Source organism: Arvicanthis niloticus, chromosome 1 (assembly GCF_011762505.2).
Source record: "Arvicanthis niloticus isolate mArvNil1 chromosome 1, mArvNil1.pat.X, whole genome shotgun sequence".
NCBI classification, from domain to species: domain Eukaryota; kingdom Metazoa; phylum Chordata; class Mammalia; order Rodentia; family Muridae; genus Arvicanthis; species Arvicanthis niloticus.
Genome location: NC_047658.1, coordinates 30,684,047 through 30,706,779, shown reverse-complemented (window position 1 = coordinate 30,706,779; position 22,733 = coordinate 30,684,047). Strand labels below are relative to the sequence as shown.

The 22,733-nt window shown below is 32.4% G+C and overlaps 1 protein-coding gene and 1 long non-coding RNA gene across 5 annotated transcripts in view; one reads left to right on the top strand and one right to left on the bottom strand.

Annotated features, from left to right (window-relative positions):
* LOC117695221 (uncharacterized) overlaps nucleotides 1-22,733 on the top strand; it is a 113,231-nt gene that overhangs the window by 58,082 nt on the left and 32,416 nt on the right. The window lies entirely within an intron of this gene.
* Nucleotides 1-22,733, bottom strand: part of Ube3a (ubiquitin protein ligase E3A) — a 70,103-nt gene that overhangs the window by 37,468 nt on the left and 9,902 nt on the right. Inside the window, exons 2-4 of one of the 4 annotated variants that reach the window (XM_034486042.2) lie at nucleotides 20,040-20,103; nucleotides 17,560-17,679; nucleotides 14,003-14,047 (exon numbers count right to left, since the gene is read on the bottom strand). In XM_034486042.2, the coding sequence (XP_034341933.1) occupies nucleotides 14,003-14,047; nucleotides 17,560-17,579 (65 nt within the window). In that variant the 5' untranslated portion in view covers nucleotides 17,580-17,679; nucleotides 20,040-20,103. The remainder of the gene's footprint in view (nucleotides 1-14,002; nucleotides 14,048-17,559; nucleotides 17,680-20,039; nucleotides 20,104-22,733) is intronic. The other 3 variants (XM_034486050.2, XM_034486063.2, XM_034486056.2) reach the window with 3 other exon arrangements.

Below are 22,733 nucleotides of genomic sequence, written 5' to 3'. Positions count from 1 at the left end.
ATTAGAGGAAAAAAGTCTACCAGGTGAATGTTACAATTTTAAACACATAAGCAACAAACATAGAGGCACACAATTTCATAAGAGAAATGCTATTAGATCTAAAACCATACATTAGTCACAACAGACTGATAGTGGGTGACTTCGATACTCAACTCTCTCCAACAGACAGATCATCTAGACAAAAATTAAATAGAAACTCTGGAGTTAAATTACATAATAAATCAAACAAATGTAACACATATCTGTACAACATTCCACCTATATACTAATACATTCTTCTCAGTCTATGAAATTTTCTACAAAAATCAACTACCTATCAAGACACAGAAAAAAGTCACAACAATATATGAATACAGAAACACCACACTTCTTTGTATTGAATACAATAGAATAAAATCAGATATTAGTAGTGATAGAGATTAGAGAAAGAATGGAAACTAAATAACACATTACTGAACAGTTACATTGGTCAAGAAAAAAAGACTGACAGAATATTTGAAAATCCAAGGAAGTGAATGATAATAATAAAAAAAAAAAAAACACCAACAAATGAGACATAATGAAGGCAGTATAAAGCCAAAGTTTATAGCACTAAATGCCTAATAAATCAATCCAACTGAACACCTTGAAAAAAACAAAAAGAAACACACAAAAAGAGCAGAAAGGAAGAAATAATAAAAATCAAAGATGAAGTGAATGAAATAAAAAAACAAAAACAACAACAAAAATACAAAGAATCAATGAAATCAAGAATTGGATCTTTGAAAAGACTAACAAGTTTGACAAACTTTAGCCAAATTAACCAAACAAAGACAGCATCTAAATTTAGAAAAACAGTGATGGAGAAGAAAATATTAAAACAAATACTGAGGAAAGCTACCAAATTATAAGGTCATACTTTACATAATAAATTGTATTCATATAGATCTACAAATATATATGTATATATAAATATGATATACATGTACATATGGTAAAACAATCTTAACAAACCCATAGAAACTGTAATCTATTTTGTTTTTTAAGTCAGAGTTTCTCTGTGTAGCCCTGGCTGTCCTGAGAAACTAGCTCATAGACCAGGCAGGCATTGAACTCACAGAGATCACCTGTTTCTGCCTCCCAAGTGCTCAAATTAAAGGTATATATAACCATCATAAGCCTAGAAACAGTAATTTAAAAATTCTCTCAACAACAACAACAAAAACAGGACCAGATAGATGAAGCACTGACTACTACCAATCCTTCAAAGAACTATCAATATTCAACTTATTCCAAACACTAGAAGGAAAACTTGGAACTTCATTTTATGATGTCAACAGTACCCTGAGACCAAAACAAATATATATATCTATAATATATATAATACATATATTATATATTAAATATATACAATATATTATAATATATATTATTATATATACACACATATATAATATATATTATATGTAATATATATTATATATTATAATATATACACACACATATATACATATATGTATATATGTATATTATAACATAATATATACAACATATATATTTAATATAATTAAAATACATATATACTATGTATTTGTCAGTATCTCCAATGAAGATGGATCAAGAAACTTCAATAAAATATATACAAAATAAATTCAAAAAACACATAAAAATATAGCCACCATGATCATTCACCTAAGTGTAAAGATTATTCATCATACACAAATGAATAAATGTAACACATTACACAATCACACAAAGTACAGAATTGTCTCATTAAGGTGCAGAAAAGGTCATTGATAAAAACAAGTATCTCTTCATGATAAAACGTTCTGGAAAACCTAGAGATACAGAATACATAATAATATAATAAAGCCATTATGTAACAAGCCAGCATCCAACACCATACCAAGCAGAAAAACTTCAAAACATTTCAACTAAAATCAGGAGTAAGACAATGACGTCAATTCTTTCCATTCTTGTTCGATATAATGCTTGAAGTATTTTGCCAGGGTAATATTAACAGGTGAAAGTGATAGGGAGATAGAGATCAGAGAGAAGAAGTCAAAGTATCCTGTCAAAAATGAAATGATTCTATACCTAAATGACCCTAAAGATCTCCATCAAGAAAAAAACAATCCTATTAGCTAAGAAAACACATTCAATAATGTAATAGGACACAAAATTATACCACTCACGACATACCCAAAATTTAACAAACAAAATTATATTGAAATATTCAAAGAAGTAGAAAACCTATACAATGAGACCTATAAAACACTAACAAAAGAAACTGAAGACACTATAAGTCATGACTGCTAGAATATTGAGAAAAATCTCCATCTTAGCAAAAGCAATCTATAAATTCAATCATCATAAAACTTCTAACACAATTCTTAAAAAATTGAAGAAACTAATATTAAACTTCCTTTGGAAACATATACAAACACACACAACAGAATAAACAATAATAAATGATTCTTAAAATACTGCTATGTATAGATATCACCATTCCAGATTCCCATGTACTACATAGAATGCTGTTAACATAAAATACACATTGACTAAAGGAGTAGAATGGAGAAGTAGTATAAAAAGAGACATCTACAACCTGCACACTACAAAATCAGACTGACTTCAAACGTTGCTGGTCAAAAGTGGAGACCTGCACATGGAAGAATGAAGAATGAAAGTTGATAATCATCTCTTACCCTGTACAAAGCTCAACTACAAATGGATCAAGTACCTTGAAATATGATCTGATACCCAGAATCAGAGAAGAAAGCAGAAAATATGCTTTGAGTAATGACTAATGTCAAAAAAAATTTTTTAAAAAGGATAACAACTGCTGAAATGGATATGGGGAGAGGGAAATACTTATTCACTGTTGGGAATGTAAACAAGGTATTCACTATGGAAATCAATGTATAACTTCCTCAAAAAGCTTTAAAAAAAAAAAAAAAAAAAAAAAAGATGTACCATTTGATCCCTCTATACCACTTTTGGTACCCAAAAGACTCTGTAACTTACTCTAGACATACCTGCTCATCCATATTCATTCTGCTGTACTCCTAAAAACTATTCATTAACATGCATTGGATTCCATCAACATATGAATGGATAATTAAATATATGGTACTTTTACATTGAAGAATATTATTCAGCTATTAAGAATAACAATTATAAAATTTGCAGGTAAATTGATGAAGCTGGAAACAATCATTCTGATTGATGTAAATCAGGCCCAGAAAGATAAATAACACATATATTCACTCATCTGTGGATGTTGGCTTTTAATCTACATATATGTGTGTTTCATTTCAAAAATTCATAGACACTGGGAAATTACTTGGGGCCATGGGGGAGGGGGATGACTTTCAAGGAAGAGTAAACTGAATAAAATGGTATTAAAGTTAAGGAGGAATAATAGAACAAAAAGGTTAAACTGGTTATGGAGATGGGTAAGCAGTACAATAGAAGGAATAAAGGAGAGGAATAACAACACTGAAGAGCTTTCAAGATGATGACCTCCTACTATAGACTTCCTAAAATATATACACACACATACACAGAAAGAGGTTAAACAGATAGCTCCAGCGGCTTTCTGCCAGAAACGCACATCTTACTAAGAGCCAGTAGGTCCTACACAAAAAGCCTGAGAAACTGTAAGCAGGCCAAGTCCAATTTCTCTTCTGCATGTCATTTGCCACACTGATCACTCCATAAGTCATTATATACCATGGTCTGACCCGAAGTACCAACGAGCTCAGACAGTTTAGATACCACATTTAAAAACTGTAACAGTTGCCAAAGATTAAACAGTAAGCACTATTCAGCTGATCCATAACCTGACAGGTTATGGTAATACCAAACAAGGGACAGAAATACCACTCAACAAAAGGAAGACTAGCTGTCCACATCAAGAACAACTACCAAAAACCTAATTCCAGATGCTTTGGTTCTATTGCAAAGACACAAATAAGAATAACTAAGGCAGTATCTCCTCTAAAAACTAACAGCCACAGTTTATTCCTCTCTGAGAAAAGCACCATAAATGGTGCACAGGACAATATCTTCAAACAGTAAATCTTTGTTGAAGGAACTCAAAGACAATATGAACAAATGGCTGAATGACAACTGTATAAACACATAGCTGAATAAAATAATAAAAGTACAAAATATGTAAAAATCAAATTTAACAAAAAATATAGAAATTCTTAAGAAAAGTCAAAATGAGTTACTACTGGAAATGAAGAATTCAGGAAATCAAACAAAAGAACTCAAAGTATTGTAGAAGACAGAATATCAGGGCAGGAGAACAAGGTAGAGGAAATGATCAATCAATGAAGGAAAATAATAAAAATAATTAGAAAATATCTAAAAACTTATGCAACTTAACATGGGTTATAGAGGACACCACAAAAAAATCTGAAAATAATAATTATATAGGAAGAAACACTAGTCAAAGGCACAGAAAATATTCTCAATAAAAATCATAGATGAAAATCCAAAATGTAATGAGATGCCTATTAGGGTATAAGAGGCATACAGAACACCAGACCAGAAAATATATCAACATACCATCAGATGCAAAGAAGGCTTCTGACAAAAATCTACCAATCCTTCATGACAAAAGTCCTAAAGAACCTTAGAATACAGAGGATATCTCAACATAATAAATGAAAAACAGAAGAAACTCCTGGCAAAAGTGTTAAATTAAAAATAAATAAAATTAAATAAATAACAAATTAAAAAACCCTTAGAGCATTCTTACTAAAATTTGGAACAAGAAAAGCTCATTCACTTGCACTATTACAGGTCAATATACGGCTTGAAGTATTAGAACTAAAAAAAATACCAGTAGAGAAAGAAGTCAAATTATCTTTATTTACAATAAAATGGTTCTATAAAAAAATAAATCTGTAAGTAACAGACTATAAGAATCCACCAGAAAACTTATACAACTGATAAGCATTCAGCGAAGTAACAAGATACAAAATGAAGACACATAAAACTCAGTAGCCTTCCTATAGGCAAATAATAAACACAAGGACAATGCAATCAGGGAAACCATCCCAGTCACAATAACTCAAAAATTACTTGAATAAATCTAAGGAAGTAAAACAGTTATATAATTAAAACTTTTAAGAAATTAAAGAAAATGTTAAAAAGAAACCAGAAGACGGAAAAACCACCCATACTCAGAATGGTATTATTAATGTTGTAAAAATAGTCATTCTACCTAAAACAATTTACAGAATCAACACAATCCCCATCAAAATCATAGCTTGAGTTTTCATAGAAAGTAAGAAATATTAAAATTTATTTGATAATACACATGAGAGAAAAACAATCCTGGACAGTAAAAGAAATGCTAGAAGTATCATCATCTATGATTTTAAGTTATACTTCACAGCTTTTGTAATAAAAACAGCATGATACTGCCATAAAAATATACACATCAATTAATGAAATATAAGCAAAGGCTCCTTGATGATAAGATCAGATTGCTATAGACACCAACCACTTCCTTAAATCACAGAGCATGGAGACATCATGCTGGTACTCACTCAATGGCAAACTTTATCTCAACTGGCTATAATCCACTATGCTGGCAGGTGTTATACAAACTCTCTTGAGAAGAAAGGCCTCAATCTCATCCAGTCATGAACCCTGAAGGCTAAAAGTGGCCTGACAAGATGGGATTACTAATAATGGCATAGGTGTTTTAGGAGGTCTACTCCATAAGGTAAAGCCCATACCACGTACTATTAAAGGAGCCAAGAACCTGTGGATAGTAAGGTCATAGGCCCTAGGGTAGAACACATACCATTACTCAGCTAAGCACACATATTAAAATGTTCCTAATGATTTATTGCTATACCCAGAGAAAAGCACATTTCTTAGCTTTCACTAGAGAAACTTTGCTCTATAACATATTGCAAGTAACAGAGATAATCCTACCTTAAAACTGGTAAGCATGGCAAGAAAAGAAAAATTGTGAAGTCCTCAAACCCAAATCAGACATTCATCTCACTGCAAAGGGCTGGAAAGATGGCCACTCACATGTGGTAGACAACTTCAAGGAAAATAGTCTTTTCCAAGAGACAACAGACTGGATGCATATATGAACTTATGTTATATAACCCATTACAATAATATACCCAAGCTACATCCAGCCAAAATCCCAACATGGTGGGCATGTAGGGCACAGAGATAGAGATGTCATCCCACCACAAGTATTTTTCTTATGAACCCCTGGCAGGCTAGACTTCACACTAAAGCAGGCCCCAATTCCAAGACTAGCTTGACAACACAAAACTAGATTCAATGAGGAATGAAGGAGAAAAATATTTGAAAAAAGTATAATCTTAAAATAATGAAAGTGTTGAGAGGGCTGTAAGGGGAGGAGTTGAAGTAATTATATTCAATTAGAGAACTGGATGAAATTCTCAAGAATTTTTTAAAGGAAAAAAGAATTTTGTAAAAGAAAAAGTTAAACTCCAACCTCTTTGGGGTTGTTGATCAATGACATCCCAGTGATCACTCTCTTCCATTGCTGGCTATTTATTACCACAATTTTTGGTTACCCTCCAGATGGTAAGACACTATTGCTGAAGACATAATATCCTTTAGTAAAGAATGGAAGAATTAAGCAAAAACTCACCTTGAAACTTGATTCCTACTGACTAGGATCTGTAGAACTTGACAGTGCTATGCAGACTACCAGAGGAGAAAAGCAATCAGGAGATATTCAACTTATAACCCACTTCCATGTCATGGTCTTCAATGATCGACTGTGCCTTTCTACTTTTAATTACACGTTTCATACTCTCCCATCACCTTATCTCTGGATTCCACTAAGTCTATGCAGAGCCTAGTGGACTTGCTGGCAGCTATAGTTATCTTCCTGATGAGAACAGGATGATGGTCTTTAGGTATCACAGTTCATTCCCAAAGTTTCCATATCATTTCTGTGCTCCAATAGCAATCACTGACTCCACCACTCCCCATTAACTATATGCAACACACACACCCACACACATCCTATAATAGCAAAAACATGACTCTATTATATCTTCCAAAGTACCAAATTACAGACTCAATAATCGGTAATTTCTCTTTTGTTATTGCTTACTTTTTTTTAAGTTGGTGTTTCTCTAGTTATTTGACTCTGAAGAAAATCATGTCAGATTACATAAATTTCTTCTCCATATTAGAAGGCTAAAGAACCTTAGAAGGCTAAATTAGAAGGTTAAAGAACCTTGAAAGGTTCAATCTGACCAAGAATATGCTCAAAAAACCCAGAAAGTAAATTTTTAAAAATAGAACCACCTATAATTAGAGTTTAGTTTCACACAGAAACTAAAAGCATCCGACCTTATATCCAGAGATTACCCTGATAAAAAGGCTCAGCTCTCACAAAAAAAAAAAAAAAAAAAAATCTGAAAAACATTCAAAGATGATGGAGCACAGGGAAAGTGACTTGTCAAATGGCAAGTTCTAAAGATGTTATGAATTATTCCTCATAATCACAGGATGAGACTATATAATAGTTATTTAGCAATAAACTGATACCACAATCTTTGAGACACTCAATATTTTTCATACATTTAATGAGTAAGTAAGCACTTACTGACTATTCCTTATATACTTCACTAAGTATTCAAAGTAGCTTTAGTTGTGAACTTCACACAGCCTTGTTTGACCTAATGAGGGAATCTCAATTGACGGACTACCTATATTAAACTGGCCCATGGGTGTGACTAGGGGGATTCTCTTGATTGATATGGGCCCAGTCTACTGTGAAAAATAGCACTCCCTGGGCAGGTGGTCTAGGACTGCATAAGTAAGTGTTAGCTAAGCTTAGGTCTGAAAGCTGAGTCAGCAACAGTTATTACTCTCTCTATAAGTTCCTGCTCTGACTTTCAATGATGGCCTATAACATGCAGGCTGAAATAAACCCTTTACTCCCCTAAGTTGCTTTTAGTTAGACTGTTAAATATCAACAGAACAAATGGAAAATAGGTTCCTATTCTACTGAGACCTTAAAAAAATGAAGTGATATTAAATCTTAGAAAGAAAAATAGTAAAAACTGAGAAGATGGGACATGATCATATTTTGACAAAGATACTCAGAAAAGACACCTATGACAGGCATTATCTAAGAATTCTGAAACAAGAAGAAAAACATGTATGTGAACTCAAGAGGGAAAAGTCAGTAGGTGCCAGGCTTAAAATCTCAAAAGTTGTAGGTTAAGAACATAAAGCTAGTACAGGATGTCACATAAATGGAAGAGCCAGTTCACCTAAGGCCATAACAATTTCTAACCAAAGTTTAAGAAACAGGAAAGCTTTGAAGTTTTGAGTATAGAAAAGATGGTTTAACTTTTTTTTAATCAGAAAAGCCCATTGAGTTGTTGGTAGTAAGTAGAGGTAGGAACCAAAGTACTGAGAAACAATGATGCCCCTTCTCAAAAGATGGCAGTGGTACTACATATGCTTTTTAAAGTGGCTGAAATGTATTCTGAAGATAAATCCAACAAAGCATGCACAGTTCCAATATGTGAAACAAAGACAAAACTAAGGATGCTTTCTAGAATTTGATTAAAAGTCATGGAAAAAAAACTCCTACTAAATAAGATGCAAAGTTCTATCAGATTTCAAGGGATCAATAGCATACAAATAACAGCTCTATTAGGGATGAATCAACTTCTGGTTTCCTTTTTTTAGGAGGATTGTATACATGTGTTGTTTACACAAACATGTAGGGATGCATGACTATGTATGTGCACTTGGAGGCCAGAAATCAATGGCAGTCATCAGTTTCTAATGCTCCTCACCCAACTTTTTAAGACAGGGACTCTCACTAAACCTGACACTTGCTGAACTATCTAGACTGACGGAATGCATTTCCACCATCATTCTGCCTCTCCACCAAGGCTGGGGTGAAAAGGCCATGCCACACTTTTTACATAGGTTCTGAAAATCTAGTCCACATAGTTGGAAAGCAGGATACTGAGCCAATTCTTTAGGCCCTGCTTTTAGATTTGTTTGGTTTTTTTAAAGTCATGGTCTCATGTAACTTAGACTGGCTTTACTGTATGGATGAAGCTGTCCCTGAATAAGCTCCCAAGTACTGGGATTACAGGAGCAGAGCAAAGCCAACATGCCTAGCCAAATATCAAAAGTCTCAATACCTCTATATGCACAAACTCCTAATATGAAATTTTCATATATTCCACCTGAATACCTCTGGTTTTCTTTTCTTTTCTATTAAACTCATGGGCTGAAGGGCATCAATGTCAGTGTGCATGTTATATCCCAGTGTAACAGTCTCCAAAATTATTTGTATTTCTTAATATAAAAGAACCTTACGGTCTCTTTATTTCTAGCAATTACTCCTTTATCTTAAGCATAAACACCACACTTAGAATTATTAAAATGTTACTGATCAGTTAAAAACTTTTATTCATGCAATAATTTTAATATATAAAGACACAGGTGTTTTTCCAAAGTTTTTATTTCATTGACAAATAAGAACTACATATATTATATGCAACATGATGCATCAAATGAGTTTATAAATTCTAACATACACAGCACTTCTGCACAAATTCTTAAAAATTGACTTTTAGTTATATTCAAGAAAAAAATACAATAAAAAGTCACCATGCTGTACAACAGGTTTCCTGAACTATATTCTATTCATTTTCCATTTTTTTATGTCCACCATCTATTCTACTCTTAAAAAAAAAAAAAAAATCAATGTTTTTACATTCTATGTACAGTGAGATCATGTACCAGCTATTTTTGTGCTGATTATTTAATTGAAAATATGAAGCATCATTTTCATCCATTTTGTCACAGATATAAGATTTCATAAAAAAAATTTTAACGGCTAAATATTACATCATCATATCAATTCTTATTTATTTATCCACTGACAAACACTGGCATTTTGCTTACTATAATTAATGCTGTAATCAACATCAAACTGCAAGTATCACTTTCAATACACTATGTATTTCTATAATATAATTAATTGTTAGGTCATGGCAATATTATTTTTAAAATTTTAGGAACCTATTATATTCCATAATTAATCATTCCAAACAACTGTGAACAAGATTTCTGTTTTCTTACAACCTTATCAAAGATTTTAGCAGGTATGACGTGGTATCTCACTGTTGTTTCATTTCTTAGATGATTAGAAAAGAATTTTTTCTCATGAATTTGATGCTGGTCATTCATGGTAGTACACACCTTTAATCCTGCACTCAGGAAACAGAAGCAGGATATCTGAGTTTGAAGCCAGCCTAGTCTACAGAGCAACTTTCAAGACACTCAAGGCTACACAGAGAAAAACCTGCCTCAAAAATATATAGATAGATAGATAGATAGATAGATAGATAGATAGATAGATAGATAGATAGACAGACAGACAGGCAATAGATAAGATATGTTTTCCTCCACATAGAAAAAGGATGGATATATGTGAGATTCTGCAGAGAATAGAGGAAAAGGAGAAATATTATAATCTCAAAATAACTTTTAAAAACTCATTTAACCACTTTGCCATTTGTACTTCATTTTCCCCCATGTGTAGGCCACAGTACAACTTTACTTGTCATCCTCTGTTCTTTTTGTGTGTACACTACCACACACTGCATTTTTATGTTGTTAAGAAAGTTATCAAGTCCTTATGCTCTGTAGGCAAGCACTTTCCCTACTGAGCTATATTCCTACTAGAATTACTTCTTCAGAAGCACCTATTTAGGGCCCCTATCCACTTCTTCAATGAGCTGCCCAACTTATACATTTTATGTATTAACTATTCAGCATGTGAATGCTTTCATTCATCCCATAGGGTAGTTATCTGTTAATTATATCTTTGTGTTGAAAGCAAATGTTTTATATAATCCTATTAGTCTATTGTTTATAGTCATGTTTTTAAAACAAAATTCACGAACACTAATAATAAAAAGCTTTTCCTGTTTTAATTAATATATTAGCTGACATTAATAAAGGATATTAACTAAGAACACAATTTTGTCCTTCTATTTAACATACTTTTTTTTTCTTTCCTAATAGTAGTAAGTGCTCTTAACAGCTGTACCATCTTGCAGCCTCAAGAATCCTTGAATCAGAGATTAAGGCAATATGGTCCCTGTAGACAGACAGACTTGGGTTTTGATTTTAGTTGATGTTTTTTGGGGGGATTTCAAGACAGTGTTTCTCTGTGTAGCTCTAGCTATCCTGGAACTGCCTCCTGACTGTCTCTGCCTCCCAAGAACCCAGATTAAAGGCATGCAACTCCACCATACTGAGCTAAGATAAATTCCACTTAATTATAATGAATAATAATTATGTACTGTTTAATTCAGTTTGTTTTTACTTTCTGAAGAACTTTTATTACTAGCCTATAGTACTAAACTTTTTTGTGTTCATATAAGAGTAATGATTTGACTTATAAAAAGTATGGAAACCTTTGATTTTTTTGGCTGACCTTGAAAAATATTAGTATTAGTTATTCAAGGTTTAGTGAATTTCATCAGTGATGCCATTAGGTTCTGGGCTTTATGTGACAAGAAGCTTAATTCCTGATTTTCCATCTTCTGATGGCACAATATTCTCAATCATGACCATCAATAATAGCATGTAAATTTAAAATGCTCTAATGCTAATAGTGTTCTATACAAACCACTATCAATGTTTTTTCCTATCTATTCTGCTAAGTCAATCTAAAATATAATCTATTAGAGACTATTGATGCAGCAGTCTAACTGCAAGCACCATGAGGTTTCTAAACTCAGTGGGCCATTCAGTGCATGAAACTTTCAATATTTGGTCTGTTTCTTTAAAAATTCCAACCCCTTCATATCTTTGTAGGTTTTCAGAATACTCAATCTCAACTCAATTATTCTAATTGTAACATTCCACAAAACATCACTAAACCTTTTTCATTAAGAAAGGGGAAAAAAAAGTACATGGGGAGCCAGGCAGTGGTGGCACACACTTTAATCTCAGCAGTCAGAGGGCAGAGGCAGGAGGACCTCTGAATTTTGAGGCCAACCTGGTCTACAGAGCCAGTTTCAGGACAGCCAGGGCTAAACACAGAAACCCTATCGAGGGAGGGAAAAAAAGGTACATGGGGAAGGTGGTTCTTCAGTTTCTGCTACACCTGCAGCTATCTAGGTATATAAAATAAACTTCTTTTCTTTTAAACTAAACTACAATAAAATACCACCTCACATCCATTAGGATGACTACCACTCCCCCCAAAAATTTTAATACACTTGTCAAGTTATAAAAAAAATTATAATGCTTTTATTGTAAAGAATGTAAGTAAAAATGGCATAGCTATTGTTTAAAATAGCATGATACATTCTCAAAATATTAAAAACACAATTATCATGATATGCTTTAGGCCCAAAAGAATTTTGAACAAGCTCTCGGGAGAACAGACCCATGCTAATCACAACATTATTCACAATTGCTAAAGCACAGAAATAATCTATTAACAGATGAACAGCATATATAAGCAAATGAGTGTTAAGGCATTGTGTTATATAAAGTAAGCCAATGATCAAAACAACAACAAAAAAGCTGTGTGACTTCACTTACTTGAGGTAGTTAGAAGCACCAAACCCACAGACAAAAAGAATTGTAATTGCCAGCCACAGTGGAAAAAACAAGTTACTATTTAATGCATACAAGTTTCAGTAGTGCAAAATGCAAACAGTTCTGATGACAAATGCTCAAAAATATTAATATTTACAATACTACTGGTTTATATACTTTAAAACAGTAAAGAGTAAATTTTATACATTTTATAAATATTCAAAGCTATTAGAGAATTTACATGGTCTCACAAATTTAAATGATATTTTATAGCTATTTCTTAGAATTCATAATGTGTATATGTATTTAAAGAGATGCAATCTGCTTTTAGTAAGGAAAACCTTGACTTTTCAACACACCTTAAACATAGCTCCAATATCTATCTTTACTTCCTCCTAATTGCTTAAGACAGGAGTGTGTGTGTGTGTGTGTGTGTGTGTGTGTGTGTGTGTATACATGTCTTTGTACATTAGCATACGTGGCATAGGTAGATTTATACACATGGAGGGGAGTGTTTAGAAGTCAGAGGCTTGTTTACACTGTACTCAAAGCTTGTCACTTCCGCTAGCCTAGCAGCCAGCTTACCTCCTACTCCAGTCTTCTTCATACTTACGCGGCAAGTATTATATTCACGAAGTCACTGCTATAGTCCCCTTCTATTTACTCTTATTTTCATTCTTCATTCCTCATTGTCAAATTTTTAAAAAGTCTCAATTCCCTACTTCTCCCTGTACTCAAGTGTCCTGCTTCAGAACTCTGACAATGTCTCAGCCTAGAACATTGCTCAAACATCCAATTGCTTATCCCCACTAACATTTCAGGATTCAAGCTAGTTTTACTCAGGTATACCAATTTTCCTACTATGAACTAGATTTCTTTTGCATAATTGTACTCCTCTGTATTCCCACTGTATCCCAAATATAATTCTATCTCAATAATTTAAAAAAAAAAATCTGATTCTGTTCCTTCTGAAGGTAGGAACTAAGTCTCAAACATCTTTATGCCCAAAACACAGGACCTGATAATTAATATTTAAAGTAAACAGAGGTCATATTTAAACAATCTTGCTTTTAGGAGTTGTAAATGAATAACAGGCACTAAGATGGTTGAATCTTCCAATTTCCCTATTTACTCACAACTGCTAAGGGGACAAAAACATTAAGAATTCTGAATCATGTATGTTATTATCTACTTACCATTAGACATCTAATGGTTTGCAGAGGTTTAGAAGTATTTGGTAAGGGAACAAGTAGGTATGTTCCAATCTCTAGATATAAGGTTGTTCCTTCTCTTTTTTTAATTCAATTTTACGTATTTTTATTTTAAGCCTGAAAGGTATTTTTAAATAAAACAGTGTAGGGCAACTTAAGACACAGAATAACCTGAACCAAGTTATACTTACATTCGGCTAGCTTCAATGTCCTCAGACTGGGGTTCTCCTGGTGATCTGTAAAATGTAATTAAGGACAAATATTAGTAAATTCCAAAAAAGGTATAGAAATATAAGTAAGGAAGATAAAATTGAAAGCAAGACTTAAATTTTAATGAAAGGGTGTTTTAAAAGATTTAAAACTAAGAAAAAAAAGCAGATCAGATTTTTATAACATGTTTAACAACAAACTTTAGAAACCTCCATGTTTGTTTGAAAATAAAATTATAATCATTATACTTAGATATCAAATTAGTATAAGCCATAATTACTTACAAAGTCAAACATGTATTAAAAAACAAAACTGTTACTTTCTATTAAGTTGGGTTGCCAGCATTAACAAAGTGGTCTTCATAGTCTTGAAATTAAATGACATGTCCTCAAACTGCAACCTGAGCAAACACACTAAGGTGTAGGATAATCACCTTTATTTTAAAGTTATATTATACTGAGAGAGTTGTATTCATTTAAACACTGTCTATGTATACAGAAAAAGCAAGGATAAGTACTTGCAGGAAAGACCATATTTCCCTCAAAACCTAAAACATTATAAAAAAAAAATCCCTTGAAAAATATCTGCCAATTTCTGCAATAGACAATTTAAACTCAAATATAATAGAGTTCATAAATCTTTATGAATATTTAAATGCTATGCACCATTCTAATCATAATTCCTGTGACTCAATAAGGAAATTGTATTTTCCTAAAAATAAACTATGTTGTCAGCATGTATATGGAGTATTATATTTGCTAGATAACTGTAAGCTAGTTTTAGTTTTAATAGCTGCTGATTTTTTTTTATTTTTAATATATTAGCTAATTTAGAAAATATATACATCTGAAACACCAAAAAGAATCCTATTTTTATTGGGTGGAACATAAACCAATTTTCCCTATTTTAATCATCTGGTTAAAGAACAAACTCCAGAACTGGACATAGTAACACTTTCCCATAATTCCTGTCATCAGAATACTAAACCAGGATTTAGCCTGAGGACAAACTGACTGTTCTACATAGTGAGACACTGCCTCACAAAAAGAAAAAATCTGTTATCCTATATATCTTTACTGTGAGAGAGTCAATGTTCTAAGACAAAATAATTTCAATATCTATGTCTAATGCTATAAATTCCCAAAATAGGTTAAGAAAGAAAAGATTAATTTACATTTTCAAATTTGTATACAGAGACGATCTGTGAATTTTTTTACTGACTTTAGACTTTCAAGTTAAAGACTTGATTTGTAAATTTATCACTTACTTCAGATTTTCAATTTAAACAAACAAAAAGTTTATAAAAGTCTTATTTTGGCTCATGGTTATGGAAGGTTTTTTAAGAATGATCCTTAAGTTAGGGGATGAAGAAGTGGCTCACTGGCTAAGAGCACTTGCTGCTCCCAGAGAAATGAAGGTTTGCCTCTCAGCACCCACACAGTTCCTCAGAACCATCCAGTTCCAGATCTGATGGCCTCTGTGAGCATCAGATACACATGTGCATCTGGTACACATGTACACATGCAAACAAAACACTCATACACATAAAATTTAAAAACAAAAAAGAATTAAAAATTAATGTATCCATTTCTTTAGTGTCAAATAAATTTCACTTCTTTGCTTAGACTTTCAAAATAACATTCACTGCAATTCATTTATATTCCAAGTCAGTAACACACAGAGGAAAAGAAAAAAAGGTATGATTACAAACAGACCCCAACAGCTCAGATAGTTTAGATTTTCTTAGTAGTTTATTTATATTTTCTGTTTACCACAAAATTACATAAGAACTGAAAATTGTAGATTGGCAGTGATAACAAATGCAAAATTTCTCTACCCTCTTCCCCCAGGGAACAAGCAAATATCTCAGAAATAATGGTCTCCAGCAGCCTTAAGCAACCACTCCAAGATAGCTTCTAAACGTGTATCTCACATAAAATGTCTAGAAGAGCCAAAACATGATGGCAATCCATACACTAGCTAACTCATTTTGGAATGTGTCTTTCCAACATCTGATGTATTATTAAACTGTGAAATAAAACTGCCTTGCAAAACAACAAAAACCTGTTAGCAATGAGGAAGCTAAATCAGACGCTTCTAAACAGGTAGGAAGCAAAATGTTCTAAATGAACTGGCAAGAGAAAAAATTAGAGAAGGTTAAAAATAATGAGACAGAAAAAAATTATTTAAGAAAATGTAAGAAGAGAGAAAAACAGTACCATATCTCAAAAGAATATTATAGAACTGCACAGTTTCAAGACTCTAAAATGAATTATAGCACAAACATATTGTTAAATGGCCAACTACAGCTATTTTCCCAATTTCAGATTGCTACAAAGAGTATGTGAATGCCAGTATCATAATGCCAATCATAGTAAATATACTAGAATTCTATTTAATATTTACATATATTAGAATGAGTTATTAAAGACCATTTAGCCAAACTACAAATTTAAGAAACTGCAGGAAGATCAAGAGTAAAAATAATCCAAAAATTATTATTCTTAAATTATTCTCTTCTTGGTCTTTTAGACATAGTATAGCAGAGGCTGCTTCCATTCAAACAGTTTTATTTTAGTCAAGAGAAAAATTATATAAATACAACAGACACATGTTTTTGACCATAGTGTACATCTGAATGTCTACTCACAGACTATTTTAATTATATTCTAATTAGGTTACCAAAATATATCCTAAAACTAGCTTTCAAACCTCAAAGTATATGTAACACCTACTAATAGTTCCAAAACTGTTCTTTGGCTACTAAAGAGCTTACTGTTTCTTTACTGCCAATATATTTAAAATAAGAATTCAGTACATGCTCCTAATTTTACCAAATTCAAAATATAAAATACCAACCAAAACTTAATAAAGAAAAAGCCACTACCAACGCAAGACTGGCCCAAGTTATCCTAAAGTTTGCCAGAATATTAATAAATGAATAAATAAAATTTGAAAACTGAAACATACCTAGTAACATTGGTGAGAAAAAAATCTTTTAAAAGTATCAATTTTAGGTATTAATTTAAACACAGAAAATGTAATCACAAAACACCAACTAATCTGAACACTGAAACATGATAGCAAATCCATTTTTTTAAGGAGGTAAAGCTGCACTTTTAACTCCACTATAACTCTCTAGGAGAAAGAGTAAACTAGTTTTACTAAAGGTGCAACATTTCTAGAGAAACATTTAAACTTCAGCCACATAAAATATTAAAGCTACTACTTAAGATATTTTCCATATATCTCTTAAAATGTCCATACTGCAATCTTCAAACTTCTTAAGAAATATTTTCTTATTTATCTATATAAACAGGTCTTTGATGATTACTTATCTTCATGAATGGAAGGGCAAGTAAGAAAGGCACTATAAATATCTGAGAAAGGAGGTTAAATGAAGAAATGGCTCTGCTCTTAGGTCCTCTATTCTTAGCAATATTCCTGCTACCTATACATTTTTGTCATTTTTATAGCACATAATTTATTTTACATTGACAGCCTTTTAAAAGACTGTAAAAATAACATTCAAAATTACCTTTTACAAGCTGTGGCCATTCGGTGACATCAGGGTGATAACAGCTTTGAATCACTGATTAAAAACAGGTTGTCACATCAGTCTAGCTGCTAACTTGATCTGAACGTAGGCTTAATATTTCTAATAAATTAAACAAACCTGTAGTTAGAACACTAGCATAAACCCAATTCATTGTTCAATTCATAATCTTCAAAGCTTTAAATCAGTAATCAATATAAATTTTATTAGAAAAAGAATTATCATAGGAAAACATTTATGAGCTATTTTCCAGTATATTGGTTTTATTTAATGATCTCTTCATTTGAGAAAATGGGGTATATTCTCTATCCAAAATTCAAAACTATTCAAAATCCAGAAAGTTTTAAATTATCATGGCAGCAACTCAAAAAGGGTCGGATTTAGGAGTATTTCCGATTTTGAATTTTCAGATTAACTATGTTCAACCAGTAAAATCTATAGGAACAAGCCAAAATCTGAGAAATTCTTAAATCTGAAACATAATCTGGTCCCAGGCATTTCTGATAAAGGTAATTATCCCTACTTTTCAATGTAATAGTGTATGGTTCACAACATACAACAATCAACAGCACCCTTATGTTCCACTGACTTTAGCTCTACATGATCAAAATAGAAACTAAGAATAACAATAAGCTGCCTCAAAGTGATTAACTGACTTGCCCAAGATTTTGCAAATAATTTTGAAATTAAGACAAAAAACCCAGATCAGCTAACTTCCTACTAAATAATAGAATTCTGCAATAGTTTAATTTTGTTTTACAGTGTTTTGTGATTTAAATACACACAAATGTGCAAAAATTTAGACTGGATTGTGGTAATAATTAGAATGAGACTGATTTAGTATCAAGAGTTTTTAACTGATGGGAGAAATCAGCTACCAAACAGGCAAAATCTTGATGAAAGTTACACACACACACACACACACACACACACACACACAGAGAGAGAGAGAGAGAGAGAGAGAGACAGAGACAGAGACAGACAGAGACAGAGAGAGAAACAGAGAGAAACAGAGAGAAACAGAGAGACAGTATTTAAATAGTATAATCTAACATTAACTTTTAGACCCTTGGATCTATAAGAAAGTATTCATTCCCAATCCCATTCAGACTCAATTCTACGAAATAATACAGCAAAATATAAATGTATATCCTATTAGTCACATATCTTATATGATTTTAAACAAAGCTGATTTGATTCACAGCCCTCCTCATCACACTCTAATCCTGACAAAATGCCAATATTGTTACGAGCTTTTCCCAATTCTCTTCCACTGATCTATACACATAGAACAAATTTGAACGAGCTTAAAATAAAATAAAATAAAATAAAAAAAGGAGGAGGATGAAGAAGAGGAGGAGGAGGAGGAGGAGGAGCGGAAGAGAAGTAGGAGAAGAATACTTAGTATAAGATTAGGAAGAGGAAAGCCCCTTCATAATTAATACCCTCAAACTGACAGCACAAACAAGATGGCTAAAAGCATGAAATCAGAACCCAACTTAAAATACGAAGGTACATGAGAATCCCAAAGGAATTATTAAAACTTCAATGTTTGAGCCCATATTATTGCTAGAGTTGGCCCGAGTATATGTATGTATGTGTGTGTGTGTGTGTGTGTGTGTGTGTGTGTGTGTATATACACACACACACACACACACACACACACAAATTTAGGGGATACCAATAAATAGGATTTATAATTCCTATTAAGAAATAACCCAATTTCTCAAATTTTCCTATCTTAACTATATATCTCCCACTAAGAACCTAGGCATCACTGAAATAGCAAGAGAGAAAAGAAACATCCTTGAAATAATGTGGCCCATGAAATAGTTCCCTTATTTTCTCATAAAAATAATAGCTTATGTGGAATTATGTGAATAGTGAAATGAATCTAACTTCTTACAAACAAAAAAAAACACAGTTTAAATAAGCTCAACTAATTCATTAAAGAAACATTTAGGATTACTAAATCAAGTACTCTCTGCTAGTCTCTTCTTTATTAAGTTCAGTGTTCAGCTGAACAGTTTCCAAAGACATTCTAAGATTCCACTCTCTGCTTGATCACTTACTATCTGGGAAATCTTGGACAAGTTACATAGCCTCTCTAAACCTCAGTTACCTTAAAGTAGAACTAAAACCCTAATCTACGTTATCATAAGAGTGCCTTGTATATAATAATGCTTGCAAATAAGAGATTTTTTTACACTCACAGCCTAACAGCCAAGTCTATGTCCTTGATCTTCTTGTTCATATTACTCATAATACAGTAAACTCTCACAAATTCTTCCAGCATCCCACTTATATCCCTCATAGTCTACCTGGTAGCATACTCAGCACCTAGTGTGAGCCTTTAAAAATGACAGGCGCCCAAATCTATTGAACGCATTTGTCATTATGCTAGCCATGATACTAAAATAATTCATGCAATATGAATTTCAAAAAATAAAACAGAAACATACCATATTTCGCCAAACTTCTGAGGAGCTGGTGAACTCTAAAATCAGGCTCTTACAGATTTTTAACCTAAAATATAAAACACCTCACTCAATTCTTTTAACATAAACAACTGAATAGTCCTTCAGAAAAAAATTACTGAAATAAATTATAAAATAAAAGCAAATTTATCTTCAATAATATTTATAAAGATCCAAAAATATATGAAAGACAAACTGCCCTACTCCTATTGCCAAGAGAAGTAACAGGGTAGCTTTGTAGGCTGTGATCTGAATATTTTCCAACTAGGAAAGCCATGTTTCCATCTTCCTGTACAAAGAATAATGCTCCTCAATCCCTTAACCTCCTTGTAAATGAGCTGGAAATATATTAAAATTGTTCACATATCTCAAATCTCTTTAGTAATTCCACTATCAGTTAATCTCTATATGCAAAACTTCTGTATAAAACATTCGGAGTTGCAACCATGGCTAAGTCCTTGGACCTTTCAGTCTCTCTGGTGTGTTAAGTTGTTGAATTAGAGAAAATGTACTAAAGAAAATATACTTTCCTGACACATAACAGGGCCCTATTACTCAATTAAATCATCCCATGTCTATCACAACTCTTTACAAATAAACAATAACAACAAACTTACTACAAAGCTTAAAAACAAGCTCTCCCATGGTTTTAAACTTGGGTTCATAGTTCATTTATAATTTGTCTGAGTATTTTTCAGCCTTTAATGTCTTTTAATCTTATTTTGTCATAATGAGAAAACCTAATCCCATGGATTAAGTAACTACAAAATAAATATAACTGCATATTATTTATAGGTAAGTTGGTGGGTAGGTGGTTGGGTAAGAAGGAAAGATAGGCAAATGGATGAATTGATAAATGATGGATGGGTGGATCGATGGATGGACAGACAAACAGAATAATAAGTTGATAGATGGACTGATTTGAGATGATCTCACTACATAAACTTGGCTAGTCAGGAACTTGCTACGTAGTCTAGGCCAGCCTTGAATTCATAGGAATTGCCTGATCCTGTCTCTTAAATGCTGGGATCGAAGATGTGCACAACACACCCAGCCTTGCATTAACTATTTTAAATAAAAGCAACAAAACTGTGAGTTTAGAGAACTGATTTTTAATCTACAAAATCACTTGAGGAAATCTATTAAAATATACCTACTATGCAAGTATGGTGAAGTACAACCATAATGTCAGTACTGGGGAGGTAGAAGCAAGAGGACCAGAAATTCAAAGACAGACTTGGCTGTGTATTAAATTCTAGAATAGCCTAAACAATATGAGAACCTGTCTTAAAGAAGAAAAAAAAAAAAAAAAAAAAAAAAAAAAAAAGACAGATGCAGGCTTCTCTGCAATGATTCTGATTCAGGTCAATTGAAGAATGTATTTGTATTTTGAACACACTTCAAGTGATGCATACATTCCATCTTACCTCTGTATTTTATATCACAAACACACCTATTTTTAAGACTTTATCTTTGGCATTATAACTTCCAGCTCCCAATTACCAAAGGTATAATAACACTATTTGAATATATCAGCATCTAAAGTAATTTTAAAAAAAATCTTTTTAAATCTCAATTATTTTCACACACTCACACATACGCACACCCAAACCACTCTATTCTATATATTTGTATGTCACCAATCTCATTGTCCTAACAGAGAGAAAAATCTTGTGTCATCATCTTCCCCTATTTCCATTTAACCTAACCACTATTTGCAAGTCTTCAAATTCTTCATTCAACAGACATCAATTTGATTTTGAGTGTATACTGGTAGCTAAAAACACCATGGTCTCCACAGAGATAAGATTTATCATATACTAGTAAATCCTGTAGCATAACAGTAGGATTCTCATTCCAATGACTCAAATCAGAAAAGTTCAATTAATATTGTAAACTCTCTCCTACCAAGTATAATATTGCTTACTCACTGCTACTAATTCTACCTCAGCAATCTCCCACAATCCAACACTATCCCTAATAATTCTTTAGTGGCCTTTATCTGCCACTAAATAAAGCTTAATCACTCCATCACAACATATAAAACTATGTAACCAAACCCTGCTAGTATACCCTTTCTTCCAGACTAGACAAAACATTACAAAAATATGTCATTAATTTTATACTAAATGCTTTAAAAAGTTTATAGAGTAAAAGAGCTCATAAAAAAAGAAAAAGAAAAGAAAAGAAAAGAAAAAAAAACCACCCTGGATGGTTATGTAAATACAAGGCAGAGAAACTTCAATTTGTTTCAAAAGACTATCCATGTCCATTTCCTTACAAACCATTCTAGCTCAAAGTCAGGCCTAGAAATATTAGCTTTAAAATTCTTTTTTGTAATATTTCATCTTTAAAGAAAGAATTCATTGCTTCTTTTCCTGACATGAAGATTGTTGTGATACAGAGCCTAGTTATTTTACCTAGTTTCTCTTATATATTTTGACAGAACTATCCTCCTAGAAATTAGAATTTGATCATATCTCTCTCACATAAAAAAAAAAAAAAAAATCCCTATGCCTTCTCAACGCTAACAACATAAATTTCATTATTTTTTTTTTTTAATGTATTAACTGATGTCCTTGTCCTATGGTCACATCCAGTCATCCAAATATTGCCTACATATGATGACATCCTGAAGCATCTATCAATCTCCCTAGGTTATTGTACTCTATCATATTT